The sequence below is a fragment of the Seriola aureovittata genome, chromosome 5 (assembly GCF_021018895.1).
Source record: "Seriola aureovittata isolate HTS-2021-v1 ecotype China chromosome 5, ASM2101889v1, whole genome shotgun sequence".
NCBI classification, from domain to species: domain Eukaryota; kingdom Metazoa; phylum Chordata; class Actinopteri; order Carangiformes; family Carangidae; genus Seriola; species Seriola aureovittata.
Genome location: NC_079368.1, coordinates 17,077,167 through 17,101,072, shown reverse-complemented (window position 1 = coordinate 17,101,072; position 23,906 = coordinate 17,077,167). Strand labels below are relative to the sequence as shown.

At 38.7% G+C, this 23,906-nt stretch overlaps 2 protein-coding genes and 1 long non-coding RNA gene across 6 annotated transcripts in view; 1 reads left to right on the top strand and 2 right to left on the bottom strand.

The window, feature by feature from the left end:
- rasef (RAS and EF-hand domain containing) overlaps positions 1 to 8,978 on the bottom strand; it is an 18,330-nt gene extending 9,352 nt beyond the window's left edge. Inside the window, exons 1-6 of the mRNA XM_056377252.1 lie at positions 8,343 to 8,978; positions 3,754 to 3,900; positions 3,361 to 3,451; positions 1,488 to 1,583; positions 322 to 399; positions 53 to 168 (exon numbers count right to left, since the gene is read on the bottom strand). Of these exons, the coding sequence (XP_056233227.1) occupies positions 53 to 168; positions 322 to 399; positions 1,488 to 1,583; positions 3,361 to 3,451; positions 3,754 to 3,900; positions 8,343 to 8,647 (833 nt within the window). The 5' untranslated portion in view covers positions 8,648 to 8,978. The remainder of the gene's footprint in view (positions 1 to 52; positions 169 to 321; positions 400 to 1,487; positions 1,584 to 3,360; positions 3,452 to 3,753; positions 3,901 to 8,342) is intronic.
- Positions 8,908 to 18,343, top strand: LOC130170107 (uncharacterized). Of its 2 annotated transcripts, XR_008827945.1 has the most exons (5): positions 8,908 to 9,016; positions 15,116 to 15,203; positions 15,531 to 15,619; positions 16,366 to 16,470; positions 18,215 to 18,321. It is a non-coding gene; the product is annotated as an uncharacterized LOC130170107 (long non-coding RNA). The 2 variants fall into 2 exon arrangements; XR_008827944.1 differs by lacking the exon at positions 16,366 to 16,470 and having other exon boundaries at positions 18,215 to 18,343.
- LOC130170105 (F-box/LRR-repeat protein fbxl-1-like) lies at positions 14,090 to 23,906 on the bottom strand. Of its 3 annotated transcripts, none has more exons than XM_056377248.1 (15): positions 23,753 to 23,906; positions 21,893 to 23,587; positions 21,144 to 21,303; positions 20,540 to 20,727; positions 19,920 to 19,966; positions 19,376 to 19,523; positions 18,209 to 18,369; positions 17,108 to 17,262; positions 16,743 to 16,826; positions 16,348 to 16,414; positions 16,029 to 16,151; positions 15,809 to 15,936; positions 15,507 to 15,623; positions 15,107 to 15,214; positions 14,090 to 14,412 (listed from the first exon to the last, which is right to left on the bottom strand). In XM_056377248.1, the coding sequence occupies exons 2-15, from the start codon at positions 23,421 to 23,423 to the stop codon at positions 14,316 to 14,318; spliced, it is 3,114 nt and encodes a 1,037-aa protein (XP_056233223.1). In that variant the 5' UTR covers positions 23,424 to 23,587; positions 23,753 to 23,906; the 3' UTR covers positions 14,090 to 14,315. The 3 variants fall into 3 exon arrangements, with proteins under 3 accessions (XP_056233223.1, XP_056233224.1, XP_056233226.1); XM_056377249.1 differs by having other exon boundaries at positions 20,540 to 20,724; XM_056377251.1 differs by lacking the exons at positions 19,920 to 19,966; positions 21,144 to 21,303; positions 21,893 to 23,587; positions 23,753 to 23,906 and having other exon boundaries at positions 20,540 to 20,628.

The following is a 23,906-nucleotide window of genomic DNA, read 5'->3' as shown; positions in this document are numbered from 1 at the left end:
TCAGCACACAGCATACGGGCAAGGAGGCAAAACCGAGCTATAAGAAATTCACCGCTCAGAGTTGATGCTTTGATCGGTTATCTCCGTCTTCAGCAAGTCCATCTCACTATGTAGACAGGCAACTTTGGTCTGAGATCTCAACAGCTCCTGTTTTAACCGCTGGTTGTCCTGCACAGAGAAAGTCAAGAAGCAAGAGTGTTGAAGAGAAAAATGTGGGACGTGTGTGAAGCTACAAGCAGAGAGACCTTTAAGAAAAAAATGCTTCTGACACCTCAAACAAAACTTTGTTGCAGTGACAGCAACATGCAGATTCAGCCTCACCAGCGTTAGCTCATTGATCTTCTTCTTCAACGCCGGGCTCTCATCTTTCACAGTGATCGTCTTGTACCTCTCTTCTATCTGATGGACAAGTTCACATGTTTTGGATTCAGGTCATTTGACTACACTTACAGTGATGCAACAAAATAACAAGAAGCATAAAAACCAGTGTAGAGTCTGCATAAACACACCTGTGGATGTACAGATAACGTGCAGCCTCACTCTTACTACTGGATGATTCTCTTTATTTTACATTTAGTCTATGTTTTTAGTTGGTTGTGGATAATTTAAAGTGAAGAAATTTACTATTTTATGTTATTTCTGTTTTATGTTGAGCAGCTCCTCTGAACTTTAAGCTGAGGTGAAGGCTCGCAGTCATGGCAAGTGTTTAAGGTAGGAAATCATACTGTCTATTATAGCTCAAATTTTTAAATATTTTTCACACTGGATCTACAACATAATAATGCTTCCACAAGCAGTTGAACAGAAACTGTTAAAACTATTTTCATCAAAATTTCTTTACTCTTTTACTCTGATTGCAGCCCCCACATCTCCCCTCCTTCCCACGCTAATGCAGTTTCAATCTATGGAAACAAGTGAAGGTTATTGGCTCAGCTGACATTTGTGTTTTCATGAGGCCAAATAAATTAGCCTTGGTTGAACTTTTTGTGAATGCAGTCAGTGTTATTCATAACGGACGTTTAGCACAACTGTGTTTTTTTCTCTAAATGCGTACAGTATATTTAATTTAAGAGTCTTTTTTATATTGAAATAGGTCAAATAGGTCAAAAGTAAAACATGCATCAAATCACTGTATTTTCTGAATTGCTTATTATGTAAGACTTCGATCTGTTGCAATGTTTTTGCATATTTATTTCCAATAATATAATACAGATATAGGACAAAGAAAAATAAATCAAATTAGAAAATGAACAATTGGTTTTAACATGTGAATTAAATAAATGCCACACATATTTTGCTTATCATCTATAGGCTGTTCATGAAAACAAGTCATGGTGGTGGTGTGATGTTGATTCATTTAAGACAAATATACATAACTGAGCAACAACATCCAAATGTACGATGACAACAGGAGTCTGTATTGACCGACGGTGTTGATGGTATGTTACAGTCAAACCGGAGAGCTGTCAAAGAGGGGAAAAATTTACCATCTGCATCTTCTGGATCTTACACTGAAGCTCACACACTTCAATTTCATAACTTCTTCGTAACTCGCTAAGTGCATCCTCTGTTCGCTTCTTCTCCTACAAACACAAAAACATACGTCAAAATATTAGTTGCAGTAAGATAAAACATTTGTGATTTTATTTTATGAAAGTGTGTAAATGTGTGTGTGTGTGTGTGTGTGTGTGTGTGTGTGCTCTCTCTATAGTTATGTCATGCCTGTGACAATCTGTGTTATTTCAGGACAGGTTTTGAAATATGGATGAAGGTAATTGATAAGTGTATCAGCAACTGTCTATTTGCAGCTTCCAAAAATAAATTCCTCTCTTGTAGGTGTCAAAACATGAGTGTGTGCACATTACAGTGTGACAGAATGCAGGCAGGTGCCCTCTAATTTTGTGTACTTTTCTTTGACAAAATAAACAGCAGCTCCTGAGTCAGTGGAGTACACTTACATAAGTTTATACACACACACACAAGCAGGCACAGCGATAAGACAAAGATAAGACAGAGTTTATGTTCCTGTGCAGATAGGTGTTAAAAAGCTCTGAGGAATCAGCAGGACCAAGGATAAAATGAATGGAATATAAATTAAAAAGTCAGTCAGTCCTTAAAGTTGTTCTCACTTTTCATGGAAAGCCAAACACTGTTATCAACTTTTATCATTATACACACTACACTGTTTAATTTCTTTCACATGGATTCCTGGAAATAGAGAAAAATCAAACAGCTAAAAACAAAGGCTGCCATGGCAACAAAACTAACTTTAATTCAAATAGGGAAACTAATGTCCATTCCGTCCATCCATCCATTAGCTATTCTAATTATCGTTTTAAGGGTCACAGGGGGGCTGGAGCCATTCCCAGCTGACAATGGGTGAGGGGCGGGGTTCACCGTGAACAGTTCGCCAGTCCATCACAGCACTGACATATAGAGAATAGAGACAAACAAACATTCACACTCACTTACACACCAACTGGCAATTTAGAGTCTCCAGTTCCCCTGCACCTCTTTGGACTGTGGGAGGAAGCTGGAGCACCCGGAGCCCTTATGTTCTCTTACTGTAACACTTATGTTACAGTATTAAAATGTCAGCAATACTGTTGCCAGTGTTAGCAACACACAATAACATTCTGACCCGACAAAGACTCATCGAGACTGTCATCAAAACGTTGTCAGTTTAAATAAATTTGTTGTTTCAGCAACACAGAAAATTGCATAAATGGTCTGGCTCTGCAATTCCTGTCCTTAATTTTACTTCTCTCATTTTGATCTTGAAAAACTGAGACTGGGATGACAACATGAACCCTTCCTACACCTCACTGGATAACCAAGACAGCAGAACTACTCACCAGATCTCTTTATAAATATCTTTGAGCTAAGAAAAATGCTGCTGCACAGCCATACTTCATTTTATAACTACACACTCACTACAGTTTACTGATACGCAAACAAAAAAAAACAACCTAGACCACATAACAGTCAGGCTAACAATCAGGCTTTAAACATGTGGCAAAATACTGTAGCTCATGTCTAAAAGGTGAATTCAACCCATCTTGGATTATAAAACATGCTCCAGCACCTCTACTGTTTTACATCTGAGATCCACAGAGTTGTGAAATCCAGCACATCAGTAGGCGTGTCTGAGTTTGGACCAGTAATCCGATATTGTATGTTTGTTTGACATGAGGGAAGAGCCGAACAAACGCACCCTGCTTATTGCTTTGCCTACACAAACTCCAAAGACAGAAACACATCATAGCAACCAGCCTGCAATATTAAAACAAAATCAAAAAAGTCATGTATATGTGCACATCTGAATTTTCAGGGGGTCTTCTGTGTGTGAGTTTTTCCCACCTGCTCCCGTGTTTTCCTCTCTGCATTGTGAATGCGTTGGTCCATCTCTTCCTCCATCTCACTGAGCTGCATCGATGCCTGGTCCTGCGCTCTGAAAAACAACAACAGGATAATGTTACTGTACTCCAGAAACGTCCATCCATCCATCATCTACTGTGCACTGGCTTTTCCTGCACATGGTCAAATGGCAGAGTCGTCACAGTTACCTGGCCTACATGTTTTTGGACTGTAGGAGAAAATCAGAATTTAACATAAAATATCCTCAATGCTGTTTAACATCAATGTCAATGATGAAAACCTTCCTTATTCATTACCATTAAAAGATGCAAAGGGCGTGTGTGTGTGTGTGTGTGTGTGTGTGTGTGTATGTGTTTGCATGGGTGTGCTTCTCACCGTTTGATAGCGAGAGCCAGGTTCTCCATCTCTGAGTTTTGCTGTTTGATCTCTTTGGTGAAGTTCATGACAACTTTTTCAAACTGAGGAATCAGTCTGGGCTCAGTCAAGCTGATGTTCTGGTACAACGTTGCTGCTTGTTCATGCCTGCAAGAAAATCAGGATTTGACATCATCTTTTGAACTGTAATACTGAAAAGTCAGCTGTACTGTTTCCCACACAAACACCTGAGAATTAAAGAAGAATTCTGGTTATTTCTTTTACTTCAGGGTCTGAAACTAACAGCATTCAACTGTCAAGTGAAATGTCAGCTTTGTGGGAAGATTTGTCAATTGGTGGATGGTGGATAACAGGTGAAAGTCCTTGAAGCACACAGCACACTATGCTTTATTCACATCACCCAACGCTTTGCCTTTGGCACAAAACACAAAACATTAGGTGAGGTGAAAGAACATGGTGTGAACATGTTCTGATTTTATTGGACCTTGATTGAAGCTCACACTGATCTGCACCTTCCTGTGTATGTATTTTCAAGGTAAGAAATTCTCATGTCATTGAATCAAACCAGTTAAAACTGACTGAATTATAATTACTCTGGCTATTGGATTGTGATTTTTGTGATTACTTGAAGTTAAAAGGATTAAAGCCTTGGAGTATCATTATTGAAACAGACCAATGAAAATGCAGCACAACTTGAATAAAACCAAAAATTATTAACAAAATAAGAGCATGCTTTCCATTAATAGTGATTTGATGAGGGGACACATTTCTTCTGGTTGCCTGAAGAAAAAAACACTTCAGAGAGTCTTTTCTCAAACTTCCAGCAGTTAATAACTTTAAATGATATTTGTTTTGGTGCCCAAAGATTATTTTTATTTTGATATTCCTTGTTGTTTTTGTTTCTCTGGAAGACAATATGCTGCATAAGTCACTCATTTTTATATGTACAACCAATCATTTGGTAATTTAGTCAAATACATTGAATTTTGATAAATATGCAAAACTTCCATTTTAATTTCCCAAATACAATTTGAAACAAACCAGAAGAACTGGTTGTTACTTTTGACACACTCTTGGTTTCACCTTGTCTGCCAGTGACACACCATGCAGTTTGTTGCTATCACATGAGGATGTGTCAGTGTGTAATTTAACCTCAATATGAAAAACTTAACCACACAGTTTATCCAGTGTACACCGCCCTGAAGTCATTACAGTGACAGAGTGTCCTGCGTCACAGCACAAAGGTAAAAGTGGGTCATATAAGTGTGAGTGTTTGCCTTCTGACAGGACGGACTGGCTGTAATCCTGAGCATATAGACTCTGCTGTCGGTCTGTCAATAACTCACAGTGACACAGCTTGATGCAGTGTCATAAGCTTTGACACACAGACCGATCATAACAGAAACACACACAAACAAATCCAACGTCAGACCGGCAAAGGTCAGAGATAAACAGACATAAACAGAAGCATTTAATAAGAAGTAGTTGACATAATCTAAAGCTGCCGAAAAGACCACTTTGCTGCCCTTTCTGCCCACGAACCCCAAAACCTAAAGTACTGAAATACTTTTACTGGACCCAAATAAAGCCTTTTTATGTAGTACCAGGCTTTCTGTTCTCTTTTTGCCCCCTGTGCTACCCTGGCTCTTTTTTCTGTTTGCCATTTGCATTTACTATACACAGCTCCCCTGTATTCAAGCACAAACTGAAAGGTTGTCTCTGATCCATTCAGGAGATGTTTATCATTTGCTGTTTGATGATGGAGAGTGCACTCATAACCATACTTTCATCTATCTGGCAGACAAATTAGAGACGTGTGCTATATTCAACAGACTTTCCAGAAACATCTTTCATTGAACATTTAAAAACAAATGTAAGACAAAACTAAATGGGGAAAGCACTGAGAGTAACTTTCAAGTCATTTTGTGCAGAGGAATTTCAGTGCACAGCCTGATCCCTTATAATTTAAGTCACTGTCTCAGTCAGCTGAGAGCCTGAATAATATAAAACAAAATACACAACTCATTACTTTAGCCTTCATCATAATAAAATTATGAACTAATTGATTTTTTTGCTCTTGATGTCTCTTCCCCATAATAACACAAAATATACTTTCTACCCCTGAAAAAACAGACACTTGTCTGAAGTGAGTTGTGTACTACATTTTCTAAGTTGTCATCTGTCAGCTGACTGTTGCAGCAGTGACTCTAACTGTTTGAGCATAAGAGAATGTATTTAACAGACAGTACCACTGTGACAATCAATGTTCTGATGCTACGGCACAGCAGCGCGAGGACGAGTCCCATGCCAGGCCTGGGGCCACACACACACACACACGCACACACACGCACACACACATGCATACACGCAAGCACACACAGAGAGATGGGCTTGGCTCATATAGCAAACACCAAGCTGTTAATGTGAGTTGCCTTGCCTTGCTTTATGGCTTTACAGTATCTATTCTACTTGTAATACTGACAGTCAGAAGGTCCTTTCATACAAAGATTCAGGAGGTTTCATGGGAGACAAACTTTAGCTCTCAACACATCACATAAAACATAAAGTGTTGATACTCTGAGGAATAAAAACTCAGAACATTACAGTGACTCACGTGTTCATGGAGAATCTAGAAACTTGAAAGACCTGTCAGAGAAAACTCTGGCAGACCTAGTGTATATTAAAAACTTAAAGCGCAGGACAAATTATGTTATCTGCTGCAGACAATAATGCAACATTTTTTAAGGCAAAGGTAAGTTTGCAAATAGCAATAAGCAGTGGCAGGCTGACGTTGTAGTTGTGCGTCTCAGTTTAAAAATAAATTATTTTTTCCCTCTGAGCTTCGTTGTTGATAAAATCAATTTCTCATTGGTTTTCATTTCACATGGCACTTGTTTAGGGTGGAGAAACACAATGATGAAGGATAAACACCTTACAGTAATACTCCAATACTTCAGTGGAGCAGAGTCTATTACTGTAATGTGATACTGTCCTCACAGATACTTAATGATTATGATACCAAATTTTATTATGTGAGTCAAGGGCTTGACATTGCCTGACAATGATTAACTGTAATGTAATTTCCTCTCCGCTAAGTCTCTCCACAGAAATGTGTGAGAAATGCCTTCTCTCATGTGTAGTGAAGCTGCTGACACACTGGTCTTTATACTTAGTAAAGTGAGCACTGAGTGACTTGCAGCTGGATGCAATACACATATACAGTCTCTCTACATGGTGGGGAGTCGTTGAACATGATCATTTATTGAGTTTCATTGTGATTGAATAATCATGTTGTTTTGAGTCTGAGAAAATTGAAGTTGAAAACTGATAAAATGACTTATTGAGGTTTTTCCTTTAGACAGGGAAGGTTGCAATATCATTATATTTACTGATAAGATATTGTTGTTATCCTGATATGATTTCATCCATATCAGCCAGCTCTAGTATTTCGTCTCTCTCTCAAACCCTAAAGATAACATTAATACCTAAAATGAAGAGAAAGAAGAAGAGAATCATGAGTGACAAAACAGCATGATCCCATTAAGTGAACAGAAGCCATGGTTGTTGTTAAGGGTCTAAATTGGCTCCAGCTCCGATACAAATGACAAATACTGTTGTCGGCACAGGTACAGTTTTAAAATTATAAAGGTTTTTTTTTTCTTTTGTTTTTGTTTTGATTTGCACCTATGGGCTACCTCCACACAAAAATTTAACAAAACGTTTAATTAATTGATAGATGTAGCTATCAATAAAGATTATGTTTAGTTTCTGTTAGAACTGTTATTGTGAAAAGATATTTACCAGTGGAGATAAAAGGATTTTGATGTTTTCAACAGTTATTCTCCATATTAATCAGACATCTCTAAGTTTTAAATCTTTTAGATATGCAGGAATTCACTATTTTCATTAATGTTTCGTCTGTTTACTATATTCTTGATTAATGGTTTGGAAAATGGTGGAAATTGTCCACCACAGTTTACCAAAAGTGACTTGTTTTAAATCCTCAACAGTCCAAATATATTGAGTTTACAATCATATAAAACACAGAAGCAGAAAATCCCCTCAGTTAAAAAGTACTAGCTATAGGACTAGCTAATGTTTAGCAGTTTTGTTTCAACTTTTGATCACCTGCTGGTATCATTTTCACAGAGGCCTATGACTTAGAAACGTGACACATTTCTGCTATTCACCCTCACATGCTGTGGAGTCAACATGAAAACCTGTCTTTGGGGTATAAAGAAAAACAGACACTGAGGACAAATACATTTACAAGACTCACAGATCATTTTCATCCTCTGTTATTCAAAGCAGCAAAGTTTGAAATGTGATCTCTACTCCAACTTTCCCACAGCTTAGCTACTGTTCTCATGAATTTCTCATTTCCTTTAGAGCCGTCTCTGGTAACAGGCTGTATAATGTGTGAATTTCCCTGCGAAGATCATTAACATCACTATCATCTATAAGCACAATGTGCTCACTGTTGGACACATTCATATCACCTGTGGATTTCCATATATTAAACACATCCACCTATTGGTAGGCTACAACTTTACTGGCTGCACAGCCAGCGGACAGGTGTGAACTCTCACCTGGGGATGAACTTGGACTGGTCGCCCATTCTCCCCTCGAAATCCTCCCAGGCGGCGGACACGTCTCCTCCTTCCAGCTCCATGTCCTCTCCGTAGCGGTCGTGGAAGCCGCTGATGAACTCCAGCAGAGTGACGGTTCCGTCTTTGTCGACGTCCAGCCGGTCAAATATACGGTCCGCCTCGGCCGCGGGCACCTGCAGCTCCGCACAGATGGTGAGGAACTCGTTCCTCTCGATCCGCCCGGAGTTGTCCACGTCGTAGGTCTTAAAGAGGGTGCGCAGCCGGTCCTGCTCCTCTGCGCTCATGCCCCTGATTGACGGATGCGACCGGCTAAGAAAAACAAAAAACAAAAAAAAAACAAAAAGGCGTTTCAGTAATATAAGATGACCACCGAGAGGCCGACACGCAGAACTGCCAGTGTTTTATTCTCTGGACACCGAGAAACCACAAAGTATGACTAACTCCTAACTTCCAGACTTGTCTGCACTTATCCTAACATTTCGGCCGCTGTTTGGCTTTATCCTACAAAAATCTGATCAAGTTCATCCATTTTAAACGATTTCAGTGCTCAGTAGATCGAATGGACTCCTCTACTCCTCTGTCTTCACTAAATAATTGTCTGGCTTGTGGCAGCCAGTGTTAGAGGAACAGAACAGCTGCTGCGTCTGACTCAGGTAACGCGCCAAGCATCACCTGTGTGTGTGTGTGTGTGTGTGTGTGTGTGTGTGTGTGTGTGTGTGAGTGTGTTCACTCCTCTCTCTCTCTCTCTCTCTCTCTCTCTCTCTCTCTCTTTCCTTAACCACAAAGGTTTGGGCTTCAGGCCAAATGAAAGTGTGGGGAGAGGATGATAGTCTGTGATGGCTTGAATGAACTTTATGAATCAAAGATCTTCAACCTGTGTAATCTTTCAGCCTGTAGTATGCAGGAGACATCTTATACACACATGTACACACATCGACACACCACAATGTTGCACTGCATGCAATTTAACAGTACAATGACATTAGAAAGTTGTTTCAACTTATTTACTGTCTCTATCCAAAACATCATCTGTCTCCATAAACATATACACTGTGGATTCTGTTTAAACCAAAGGTCCTGTTTTAAAATTGGCACTGACCCATTTCCTGTAACTCTGAGGTATCACTTTACTTGTATTTACAACAAAAGAAAGAAAGATGTTGAATTTGATATTTATGAATTTTTACTCTATTACAGGACTCTCTCCCACACCTTTGTTTTTAAAAGGTGATAGCATCATGTGGCTATGCAGGCCCAGATTGAACCACTACTAAAATACACTGTAGGCCTCTATTCAACCTGTTGTCTCCCCTAATTAATAGCCTACAATGATGACATGCAGATTTATTTAAGAATAAATCTAATGCAATTACAATATCAGCTGATGTTGCATCTAGTTCTGTCATGATATCAGATTTTCACTTTACAATAATTGTGGGCAAAAGAATTCATAATAACAATATTGTCGCAATATTTATAGAAAAAAAATGCTATGTCAAACTCATCAATAACTTTATTAATTGTGTGTTTTGTCTCTTTTTGGTAAATGACTTAGACTGAGATACAAGTGCCAGTGGAGGGGGAGAGAGAGTCTGTAACCATAACTGTACAAAAGTTTACAAAATGAACGAATACACTTAATGGATGGTGAAAAGACAACCAGATGAAACAAAACAAGGCCTAACATCTGCCATTGCAATATTATATTATATTGTGTGTTATTAACACAATTAACACAATATTAATATTAATATTCAATTTTTTAAATATTATATCAAATACTAACAACACAATGGGAGTGTTTCCAGGGGAGACAAAAAGTGATAAACCTGGCTGGGACTTGGGACTGGCTGGGCTTGTTGTCAATGATTTGGGACTTTTGAAGTCAAAAGCATTGAACAACAAGAGTCCATGGATGTATTACAATACATGTATTATAATATTATAATACATCCATGCAAGTGCGTCCCAGCTGGGTTCATACATTTTTTGTGTCCCCTGGAAACACTTCTGTTGTGTTTTTGGTTGTGTTGTATTTGCATCACATGCGTCGTCAAATTGATGAAGATGTTCTGAATTTGTTTGTGTTTTGTAAGTTTGCATGTGTTTTGCAATGTTGAGCTTTCAGGGCCACCGTAGAAAGCAGGTTCTATTTCTATACAGGAAGCCAAGATTCATTGGCAGCTTTCTTTTTAAACAGATTGTTGATGTGAACTTTAAAAGTAAATTCATCATTGATCCAGATGCCCAAATATTTATAATGCAGGACTATTTCAGTTTCGTTACCGAGTAAAGTGCTCATCTGAAATTTTCTAAAAAGATAAATTTAAAGTCAGTGTTTAAAGTTTAAAATCAGTGAGTGCCTCTTGAAAAGCATTCAAATAAAGCTGTAGATTGTCAATGGCCAATTGTATAGAATCTGCCCAACAATATAAAATCATGTCATCTGCATACAGTTGAGCATTACAGTTGTTTAATGATCAGACAATATTATGGATATAAATTGTGAATAGGACTGTCCGTAAGTGATAAGTGATATGTTGTACTTTGCACCGTGCAGAGTACATCCCCTATAATTTACTAGGCTCTGCACTTACGTGTATGTTTAAAATAGCACAAATGACTGTCCATCTCTCACCCAGTTATAACCTGCTCCTCGTTTTTTGAAAATCCTTCATTCGAGGACTGCTTGTCCTCTCCGTAGCGATCATGGAAACCGCTGATGAACTCATGCAGGGTGACGGTTCCATCGTTGTCGATGTCCAGCCGGTCAAATATACGGTTACCCTCTGCTGCGGGCACCTGCAGCTCTGCACAGATGGTGAGAAACTCTTCCCTCTCGATCCGCCCGGAGTTGTCCGTGTCGTAGGCCTGAAAGAGGGCGCGCAGCCGGTTCCGCTCCTCTGTGCTCATAGTCCTGGTTGAGGGAGGTGGCTGGCTGAACGACAAAACCCAGAACTGTCAATGTTTTACTCTCTGGATAAACCATAAGGTCAACTCCTATGTCAGACTTATTCAAACATTTTGACTGCTGTTGACATATATAAATGAATTAGACTCAAACACAAATGGAGGAGGAGAGAGAATCTGTAACCATAACTCTACAAAAGTGAACAAAAAACAAGATGTAACAGTTGATTAAAATACTGCCTCAAGGTACATGTGGCCCCTTTTCTTCTGAGTCTATATTGAATTACTTAATTAAATTATCAAACTATTCTCTTGGGTAATCTTGGGTAGTTGCCTGGCTGGTTATCCAGCTTTGTAAAAAGGTAACACAACCCAACAAATTGTAATTGATTAAGGCTGCATTCAGAACATCAGCGGCCCTGCGTGAAAAACTACAGGGTCATCCAGCAAAAAGTGGCTCAACATAATGTGTCAAGGTGCTCATCACATCCATACAAGTGGACATTCCTGATGGATTACATTGTAATGTGAGTGCCATGTTTCTGCAGTTTCGTTGTGAAATAAGATAAAATAGTTGCTGTCATGATAATTTTCCCCCTTTTCTGTGTCAGCATCTGATAGGCTACACCTTTAAACACATTAATCTGCCCCTCTAACTGGATTTTCTAGATTATTTTTCATTGTCTCACACTGTTATTTAAACAAGTCATAGACTGTAAATAAAGATGGATGTAGCCTCTGTGATGCCTGACTCCGCCTAACTCCCGGCTAATCCTAAATTGGCAAAGAGGTGGGGCGTGTGTGGAGCTGAGACTTCATTTCATGCCCGTTTGTGGTAAACATATGTTCCCCCACCTCTCGGTCAAGTGGCATGCCCTCAATTATGCAGGACTTTCAGCCTTAATAAGATTTAAAAGAGTGAGTTATATAAAAATTAAACCCCCATACATTTGTCACGAAGGAAGAAATTAGCTATAGAGACCAAAGCTGTACCAGACTGTAAACATGGTTATTTCTTCTGTAAAGTTGGGCATTTTAACATCGGAGTCTGTGGGGATTGACTCGCTTTTGCCACCAGCATCAAGCAGCCATTCGATGAACTGCAGTTTTTGGCATTTCAGAGTTGAAAAGAGCCAGTGGATGAACAGGGGAGAAATATGGAATGAAACTAAGTTGAATGATTTTAACTTATAAAAGAAAGATAAATAAGATTGTTGATGCTGTCCTGCTGACCTTTATTTCACTATAATTCAACATGGATCCTTTTTTATTAGTTGCTTTGTCTGTCATTGTTAATGATTGATAAGAAATTGTGGGGTGGGGGCGTGTGAACTTTTTGTGGCTTCTGAAGGGGGCCATGGCAGAAAAAGTTTGAAAATTACTGGGTTAAGATAATGTTTATACATAATGTATGATGTTTAGATAAATGATTTTGGTCAAAATAAGTTTAATGATTAATTTCAGAATTCCTGTCATATCAAATAGAATAATTCCCTGCTTAGTCTACACTATGCAGAGTACATCCTCTATAATTGACCAGGCTCTGCACTTACATGTATGTTTAAAATAGCACATATGACTGTTCATCTCTCACCTGGATATGACCTGCTCCTTGTTTTTTGAGGACCGTTTGTCCTTTGCCTCAGTGTCGTCTTCTTCCTCCTCATGTCGTTCTTGGAAGCCGCTGATAAACTCCTCTAAGGTCACAGTGCCGTCTTTGTCAATATCCAGGCGGTTGAATATTCCCTCTGCTTCTTGGGCCGGGACATTGAGCTCCTGGCAAATAGTAGTGAATTCATGTTTTTCAATCCGGCCTGAATTATCCACATCGTAGGTGTGAAATAACGCACTCAGACGCTTTTGTTCTTCCTTATTCATGCCCTTTGCTGATGCCATAATTTTGCTTTTTAATCCTGAAGTAAACAACTGCTGTTACAGTCAACTGCACATAAATAAACACATGAAAGTGTTCTAAAAACAGCCAAGGCCTACTGAAATTTAACTGTACAGCAAAGTCAGAATGTTAAATTTAACATTTTATTTCCTTTTGGTCAGAGTCAGAGATGGTTGGAGGCCAGTTGTTAGGTGGGAGCAAGTAAATCATTTTGCTCCATGTCTGAAAAAATCCCATCGCTGAAAAGAGAAGACTGCACTTCCAGGATTGGTCTCAAAGCCTCTTCTACCTCACTTTTATATGCTCCCTCCTCCTCTCCTCTCATCTCATTGACTTGGATACACTCCTCACAAAATCACATTCTTTATTTCCCTTGGTTATGGTGTTGCAAATGCTGTTAGCGGAAGAGTTCCTCCTCTTTCCAAGAAGGGTGGAAATAAAATTGTGGCTAGGATCTTAAGGAGTTATAAGTAGATAAAATAACTTTTTTGTTTTCTGTCCATTGAGGTTAAAATATGAATATCACATAAAAAGACCATATTTGGTCTGATACTTTTGATACTTTTCCTATATTTGTTAAGCAGTTTGCAAATCATTGTATATTGATTCTGCAAATGTTTGTACACACTACAGTCAACTGCACACACAAACCAGAATGGTTAACCTACCAGTGCATCACATCTTCTTTTAGAGAGCAATCTAACAGTAAAAGATGACCTGGTCTTTTTCTCCCCAAAATACAGGAGTAACTGATTAGCCAAGGCAAAGATAATAAGTTAATGAGTCTCATCAAAACTAGAAAAACTAACCCTTTCAAAAATTCCCACACAGCTGGATTGTGTTGAGATCAAACTTGGATCCCCTGCAGGGAATGGAGCATCAGGATGGAGGAGGGGGGCACATACAGTCAAACAGATGCAGATACATTCAAATGTGTTTTATTGATATCTCAACATAAGTCATAATCCTCCTTGACACCCAGCAGAACTCATTTAGTAATACCTCATTACTAATAATTGTATATGCCACAGGGATAATTGTAATAGAAGTATCATGTTATAATATTATCTAATGTCACACAGTTAAATTTAGCCTTTTGGTATAGTGTATATATCTGTCCAGCTGTGTGCAGATGTTTGTGTGGTGAGTCAGGGCAGAGGGTAAACTTTAACAAAAGTGTTGACCTCTCTGATCTCTCTCTCAGTGGGGACATGGGCACAGCCGTAGAAATGGAGCACCTTCAACCTGAAGACAGAGAAACACAGAGACAGCAAATAATTAATAACAATAATTGTACAGTACATCTATATGTTATGGTGCTTTTTAGGTTTTCTAGCAACAGAACAAAGTTACCACACTTTATTCATAGGTGCTACATTTCTGGAGATAGTTCAGCTCCCATAATTATAGCTGGTCATTATGGTTGACAGTGTCGACAAGCTTTATTATGATCATTTATATTATCATCACTGAAATGGATCTTACATGTTTGGTAATTGTAATTGTAATATAAAAAGGTTCATGCCAGTTAAAGTTCTCAGCATGTGTGAATGTGTTCTCTTTAATGTGCGTCACTTGTCACAAATGTATCTGCTAGGCCTTGACCAACAGAATTTGTGGGCAGCTAAACTTAATGGCTACATAGTAAATCTGTGTTCATGTTCACTTCAGTCATCATCAGCAAAAGTGATGTTTTCTTTACAGCTGAGTGTAAAGAATCAGTTTTGTGAATGGCTGTTCTACAGTGCAATTTTAAGAAGAAGTATGACACAGCAGGGTTAAAAGCTGTTGAGACATGATGGTACATGTTAAATTGACCCTTCATAGACACTTTCAGATGTTGATAACCCTCATAGATTTTTTAGAGACCGTGTAATCTGCTCTGTGAAATGAATGCAGACAAATACTGACTAAAATCTATCTGTGTACGTGTATTTACCTCTTGCAGCGTCTGCAGAGCTTCAATATATTCTCTGAGGTGATGTGGCAGAAACTGAGTTTGACAGTATGGAGGTGCCCACTGCAGTAGTTTGCCAGTAGAGTAACCCTGTGACACACACACACACACACACACACACACACACACACACACACACACACACACACACACACACACACACACACACACACACACACACATGCATCAAGTTTGTAAGGGACATTTTACTCATCAGTTTCATTGCTGATATCAGGATATGTGGGGACTGTTACAGTAGATGGGATCCATTTAAAAGTGATGGTAGATCTTTGTCAAATCATGACATACACCACTGGACCATTACATATCTCTCTATCTCACAAACACACACACACACACACACACTTGAAATGATTCTTACCCTCTGTTTCCTGTACCGGTGGAGCTGAGATCCAGCTGCTGAAGTCTTCTACATCCCAAGGACAGAGACTGAACTCCTGCATCTGTTACTGCCTTACAGCCACTTATATCCAGGTATCTGACACGCATGCACACACACACACACACACACACAACACACACACACACACACACACACACACACACACACACACACACACAATATCTGCTGAGACAGACCCCACTGAGTCTTTAGGGATTTAATGCAAGGCATGACAGTTCCTTCAGATTACAATTCCTGTGTTTGTGTGCATGTGTCTGTACCTAATGAAAGGTGTGTATTTGCTGATGTTGTGCAGTGTCAGATCAGTGACTCCAGGGCAGGAACTGAGGGTGAAACTCTGAAGTTTGACACCATTTTGAAGCAATGTGTCCACTGTGGCGTCAGTAACCTGTCCCAGTAAAAAGAAGAGTCAGTGTCCTGGTGTAAAGTCCATAGATAAAATATTTTAATCATACAAAGGTAGTTAAATGTCAAATTCACCGCCTGTAGACCAGTGAGATTGAGGGAGATGAGACATTTGAGATGTGATGTCATCACTGTGAAACTGTGTTTGTTGACTTTAGGAACCTGTCCGATGTTAAGATGCTTTAGGTCAGGACACACCTTAAACACAGAAAGTGAAAAGTATATATATACCGCACACATAGTGTTGTCACGTGGTGCATACAAATTTCTTGAGAAAAGACATGATGCAAAAGCTCTGTAAAAGGAATCATTAAAGCATATTTGAGACATATTTTAGACATGGTATGTGATGCTAAACAACAATGTGTTAATTACTTTTTTTAAAAATAAATACCTCAAATATTTTCTGTAGACAGGATGGAGTGAGGAACTGACAGCCAAACACCTCCAACCTGGAGAGACTAACGTGAAAACAAAGCCACAAAAAGACGTTTGATTGTCAAGTCCACTTCAGCAGGTGAACCAAGCCGTGTTCTAGCCAGACAATACAACAGCAAATACGATCACACAACCAAAATTTGGAACATGATTAAATCCTATCAGTCACATCAAAGACCCTGGTGCATGATGAAGTCAAGAGGAAAACACACCCATACGAACATGTAAATGCCTTGTCTGGTGCATCTTGACATCTACATAGGCCTACAGTGTGGTACAAGCTATATTTAAAGTGTATAAATAAATGCAGACATACATAGAAATACAGTGGTGCTGGGAAAGTATCCTGACCTCTCTTTGTGTCTCATGATGAGTTTCTTTAGTGGGTCATCAGTGACATGACAGCCGTTCAGGACAACTGATTTTAGTCCCGACCTACAGGAAGAATAAATGAAACATTAATACTTTACAACGTCCTTTTGTCCACCCAGTAAAACCCTTTCATTGTTCTCAACTTTGCATATGTGCAATGAGGGTGTTGAAGATACATGTATGGTGGATTTTAATGCAGTTGTGAGTTTCTGATGATACACACTGATGAAAACAATGCATGTTGTAAACAATTTATTGAGATTTTGGAGGATTTGTTAAAGACATAGTTGAATCATCTTAGCTCAGAAAAAGTGTATGTTTTTGTGTGTATTTCTGAAACTGACCCCCCACAGCCATCACTCAGAGCTTTCACTCCTGTGTCTGTTGCTCCACTCCAGCTCACGTCCACACTGGTCACATGGTCGCACAGCTGCCCAATCAGACACAGCATCTGGTCACCATGGAGACCAGGACCACTGCAGCTAGTAACCTTGACTTCCTGTAATTAACAAATGACAATGTAGATTTAATATAGTCTCATTGAGCCTGTTAATGAACAAGCAGAGTATGGATCCTCAGTGATCATAATGTAGGTATGAAAAGTCCAATCAGTAGTCCTCTCTATCTCAGAAAGTGTCTGTACAGTATACATGGATGGATTATGAGACAATCGGCTTTTTGCATGATTTTGTGGTCAGTTTTTGTCTCTTGGTAGTTGTTTTGAATCCTTTTGTATTTTTGTTTCTCCTTGCGATCGTATTGCATCTCTGTGGTTATTTTGCATTTCTTGGTAGTCATTTTGTGTCTCTTAAGAATTGGTTTGTGTCTCTTTGTCGTTGTTTGATTGACTTTCCTATGAGAAATGTCACTTCAAACAGAGGTTCAGATCCAGGGACCCAAAGGGCTCACGGCCCAGTAGGCCAGTTAAGTAATCCACCCATAACAGTATAAAACCTACTTAATGTTAGTACTATTAGTAATTTTTTCACAGGACACTAAATGGCTATGGTGACTTAGTACACTCCATTAACTCTATATGCACTGTACAGTCATGTGTTTAATGACAGTGACAGCAGGCAGATGGATTCAGGGTGTGGGGTCAATAGATTCACAGTGTCAAATAGACACAAAAAAATGCATTTCACTGACTAATGAAAAAAAATTCACTTTAAGTATTTTTTGTATTTTCCCTCCAAGTGGAAGATTTTTGCATAACACACAGAGAGCACAGTGGCTTATTGATTAGATGATGTAATCCTACAACTTAAGGTCCTCGCTGTAAAATCATGTGACAGCAAACAACTCAAGCTTTTTGCTTTGAGTGATCAAGTACCCTACAATACAACACAAAAAGTAACTGTTTTACAAAGTAATCTCTTGACTCTTGACTTGACTTGCAGGTATCTAACTTTTTTTTCTTTTCTTTTTTTTTTTTTTTTTTTTACCTCCAGAGAGTTTCCACACAAAGTGAAAAACATCTCCAGCCCACAGGAGGTGACAGACAGGCCACTGCAGCTGTACAGACTCAGGCTGCGAGGACGACGTTTGCCCACAAAAAGCAACAACTGCTCAGTCAGGTTGGAGTTTTCAATCCTCAGAGTTTTCCCTTCAGGAACAGAAAGAAGAAGCAAAACAAATATTTTAAGTTGAGCATATAAAGTTGTTTAGGTGAGTCAAGACTGTAGGCTCTGACCTACAGTGTGTGCACAGGTATGAGAGCATGTGATGGTGTAGGTCTGTGTTATCTCACTGTATGTTTGTCCAGGGAGGGGTACAGTACATCGCTGCACTGGACGGACTTACATCATGAGAACACACCATGTGCTGATACTTTGAAAAATTCAGGGCATCCCACTAACCTAGGTCATTAACTCCAATGTTTAACCTGAACCTTAACCTTACTAAAACACTTGTTTCCAGGCCTGGTCAGACGTGTAAACATATTTAGTCTACATGAAAGATTCATAATTTTATTTTTATTATTGCTAGTACTATCTAAGTTGCTGTCATGTCCTCTGCCTGTATTCAGATGGTCAGCTTTGCATGGCGTTGGTATGTATTGCGCATTTACTAGTACTTTCTTAACAATGTGATATGATGTTTTATAGTTGTGTCTTTCAACTCTGTGCTGCGTGTATGATATTATCATTTTACTAACTTGTAACAGCATCATTTAACATGTTATTTAAAAACATGATTATCATATTTTATTTGTGTCTTACTGCTTATTGCTTCAAAAATCTTACTATGAACACAATGAACTAGTTAGAATCAGTATTGCTTAGCTGTGTTTTGTATAATTTGTATAGTATTATTATAGTAATGTTTTGCCGTTTACTGCTGCTCTGCATTGCTTGTGCACTGTCTTGAGAATGCTTATTTTGTTGCCGTTGCCATCTTCATGGCATCTTGTGATCTTCTGTCTGTAACTTTTAACCCTCACTTAACTGGTTACAGAGGCATCTTGCCAAAGGACTGCAGTTGAAAGTGTTGATCAATGTGCATCGTCCTTACAAATAAATAAATAAATAAATGAAAGGAAACTAACCAAAGCCAAAACTTGTTCCTTTCTTTCAAGTGAGAAGTGTTTAAAATGCAGCAGGCGGACTCACAGAGTGTGTGATCAGTAGCCAGTGCGAGCAGGCGCCTGCAGACCTGCACTGATCTGCACAGATCACTGGGAGGCAGCAGAGACAGGATGGACAGCCACACCTCATCAGGCAGACACAGCCAGCGGTCACACACAGGGACACCTGCTGGCTGACAGGTGCAGCAACAACAATACACACAACACTGTAAGTAGCCTACAGAAAACACATTACAAGCTGCAAGGCAGAAAATTATTTGATAAAACATGGATAAATAATTTTAACACAAAATCATCAGAAAAAGTTTCTTTGAAAATCACTCTGCACACAAATGTAACTTTAAATTAACTGTGTCACACACTGTAAAAACATTGAAATTACTGTCAAGACTTTTACATGACATTAGAGGCACGGCCATGTGTGGAGACACAGCAAAAGTCGGTGATATGACTTTTCTTTTTTTAGTATTCAACAATGTATTTTGAACAGTAGTAGAATTTCAGTAAATATGATCAAACTGTTTGCAGCCAAACAGTATCATAAACTTATTGATATAAAGATTTCTTACACTGTATCCACAGTCAGTATTGTTCACAACAACATTCACTGTTGTACCTGTAAAAGCAAACAAGGAGTTATATATTTGTGTTCTTTTAAGGGATAAAAGTTAGAATTCTTCGGACATCCAGTTTTTCTTTGTTCAAAATTGAGAGAAATTATTTAATGTCTTACGAAATTCCTACTTTTCTTGTAACATAATCAGTTTGGTTTAACAACCCCTGCTCCACCCTCCCTTATATTTTTGTTACTTGTGACTTTCATTAATTAAATGCTACAATCTTTACAAAGAATTACCCTATCCATAACCCATTTTTCTAGTTTGAACCTCATCATAAATAGTTAAATTTGTGAGGATGGGGTTTCTAAGTCTTCATGTGACCATGTGAACAAATTTCTAGGGCTTCAACATGATACACACACTAATGAAAGTCCTTTTTATCTTATGACTTGCTGCTGGCTCAATATCTGATTAAGTGTGAAATTAATTAACATTTCTCCAGTCATACGACCTGTTGGTGACTTTGCTTTTTAAATGAATGTGGGTATTTTTTGTAGTTTTTAGAAGAATTTTTGAAATAACATTTCCTAACATTTCATACACATGGTTGTAATTTCATTGTTACCCACCTGAGGCTGGTGATGTTGGTCTGGTACCGTCATGACGACATGTGTGTGTCTCTGTAGACTGCAGGCATGGTTGTGTATCCCTGTAAGGTGACGCATGTTTCACTCTGTCCTCTGGTGTGTGTCTCTTTGTGTATGTTTGTGTGTTCAGTTTCTTTGTGTGTTTGACTGCTCCTGCTGACTGCGATCTGCTGGAGACAGATGATGAGGTTCAGTGTAACACAGTGGTAGAGTTAGAATATATCAGAGAAATATTTAATTTCATTAGTTTCATTTTGGGAAAAATAATCTGTTGTTCATTATTGAGTATTTTGAAAGTCAGGAAGATTTTGATGATTTTCTACTAATAAATAAATTCAAGCTGCCAAAAATAAGTGTTTCAATTATTTACTAGTGATAACTTTTTTGTAAATTCTGCATGTTCACATTGGAGCATCTAAAAAAAAAGAGCAGAGAATAGATCAATGATTTATGATTATAATTAACAAAATCCAGGCACATATAAATATATATAAAACATAAAAATTAATCAATAAATCGTTAATTTTAATTCACACACACACAAAAATCATTTAATCAATGTTCACGTGATTACTATATTTGTTACCTTGGTAATATTCCTCCATTTGTGAGTGAGGACATGGCCATTCTTGACTTTCCACAAAGCCTCTGGGGACCTCGATCTCCAGTCGTTTCCTTTTGACCTTTGACACGACTCTGATGACACTTCGGGCCTGGATGAAGTTCAGTCTTTTTTAGAAGCAAAACTGATGGAGAGGAAGGCAAGTCACGCCCAGACACTCAGAAAAACCAACACAAATTCAATATATTATATCTATATAATATAATCTGATATTGAGATAATCAGAGAGAGGATGAAATAATATGCGAACCAAAAAATGTTCCCAATGGATCCCAATGTTTTTACCTTATGATGCCTTAAATTAGAGAATGCTATGCTAATGCTAATCTTGTAATACCTTCTTCACAATGTTAATGGATTCTGAGTAATTCCACCAAAGTCAGATTTTCCCTTATAAAACTGTTAAATTAAAATGATTTTTAGAGGCTTGGGGAAGAAAAGGACTCAGTTTTTCATCAGAAACAAGAAAAAAATAAGGGAGATGTGAGAAAAAAACATACACATTCGCAGAGTAAAATTTTGTTTTATCTTATTTCCTGGCCTGTACATCATCTCATGAGCCCACAGGTTCATCATGGGACTTCTTGGAGGGACTGTCCAGGTTGGGAACCACTGCTCTACACAGTAGTGAGTGTACTTCAAATTTCTCTGCAGTTGTACAGTATTTAGCTTAATACTGATTAAGATCTGCTTTCGTATATGATATTCAATACCTGAGTTAGCAGTAAGTGTGGCACTCTCCTCCACACCGGGAACATTATCAGGCACAGCCCTCGAGTGCTGCACAGGTGTCTTTATAACCCCAGTTGAGGTTATGGCTTCTGAAGTCCTCTTTATGAAGTCACAGTGTTTGTCATCATTAGCAGTGTTCTTCTGACTCAAAGGTCTGCTTTCCTTCATAGTCAAATTGTCACAATGTTTGGTCTCCCTGTGCCCAATAAGTGTTTCCCTATACCTATTACATGTGGTTCTGTCCTGGTTTTTATTAATGGCACCTGAGCTCCACTCCTCTGTGATCATTCTGCTTCTTGCTTTGTTAAACTGTTTTTTGATCTCAGGATTTGTGGTGGAACAGTTCAATTCAAAGCAAGATGTAGGTTTGGCTGGTGCTTCAACAGGTGCTACAGCTTCTTCAGGTGTCTTACTCCCTTCTGCAGTTGACTCAATGGAGCATCCCGGTTTGATATGTTGGCTTTGTCTGAAGTGATGCAGCTGATCCACACAAAGTTGGTACTGCTCATATACAGTTAAATTTGATGGTATTTCCAAGGGACAGGAAAAAGTGGGGTTTGCAGTCTGTGCTGGTATCTTCTCTGGCTCACTGTGGCTCATAAAAGAAGAGTTGGATTCATGTTCACTATGCATATTTCCATCATTTTCCTTCAACCTAGCATCTGTTTTCTCTTTCTCAACTTCCACCATCGCTTTATAAATTACATCTGTGGAATCCCTGCTTTGAAGTAATGGTTTTAGGGTGGTCACATCACCAAACACGGTGCTCTTTTTACCGATGACATCGCACCAACATGAATAGGTTTCTTTGATCAAGCTAGTTGCAGCATCTGATGCAAGTGTTTCATTTGCACTGCTGTCAGATATGTTTGTCTGGTGTGTTTGATTACATATGTGCAGTCTGCTTGTTCTGCAGTCGCCGTGGGTAGGAGTTTGTTTATTGGTGGTTCGCTGCAGCCCCATACTTTTCATATTTTCAGTTTCTCTGTTCTCAGGCCAAGTTACCTCATCTCTCCCCTGGGTAAAGGAGAAGGAAATGTGGAGATCTTCTTGTAAAGGAGGTTTACGTCTACAGAGGAAATTATTTTGTTCACTATTCATGTAATTTGATGGTTTAAGCTTTTCAAGTGTACTCCCTCCTTCAAATACCTCATCAGTACCTGCAGGACAGAAGACTGGACGATGGTACTTGGCTGCAGATGGATGGTTATATGATCTTTTCTCTTTTTCCCTCTTCTTTTCATGCTTTTCATCAGCAAAAATCAAACTGTCAGCTCTGCAGAGTTCATGGTAAACTTCTGATCCACTGCTGAGGAATCTGTGAGCCCAGTCCAATGCATGCCTTAGCTTCTGCTGTTCACTGAAGAGAGAGTCACTGAGAAGATTAAGGTTAACTTCCTGTTTAATGTCCTCCCTACAGTTCCCAGCATCCTCCAGAAGTTCAGACACTGCACGTGCTTCTCTTGTGGTATGGTGTATCTCCATAGTTGAGTTTTTCAACTTCACCATCATATATTCAAGGAATCTGACCTATGTTGTCTCTCATTTAAATTATGAACCAAGGTTACCTTAGCATCAATCAAACAAACAACCATGCATTTTCTTCTTCATCCCCTCACTTAGTCTTCATACATTCCTGTGTTGCTCTTAAATGTCTGTATTGTCTTAACACCATCCTGTTCAAACAAAAGAAGTAAAACAACAATTTACATTCAATTCTCTCCACAAAAATCATCTGCATGCAATATGTCATCTCTTCAGTGATCGATTTTGTCTATTTATGCTACAGAAACAGCGGCTACTGTTTAATCCCAGTTGCAAGAATGAATAGTCAATCTTACCCTGAAGACTTCCTGTGTTCTGTTTTGTCAGCATAGTCCTAGTTACAGAGAAGTTATGGTTGGGTCTACTTGAGCACTTTAGGTTAATACATTTACTGCCTAAAAGACGACATATTGTAATATTTCTCATCCAACACAGCAAAGGTTTGAAGAC

Coding starts and splice junctions, on each gene's coding strand:
- LOC130170105 (XM_056377248.1), bottom strand. CDS start 23,423: ATGATGGTGAAGTTGAAAAACTCAACTATGGAGATACACCATACCACA. Junction 19,967..20,539: donor ACCAACATCACCAGCCTCAG/GTGGGTAACAAT, acceptor TTGCTTTTACAG/GTACAACAGTGAATGTTGTT. Junction 16,827..17,107: donor CTGAGTGATGGCTGTGGGGG/GTCAGTTTCAGA, acceptor TTCTTCCTGTAG/GTCGGGACTAAAATCAGTTG.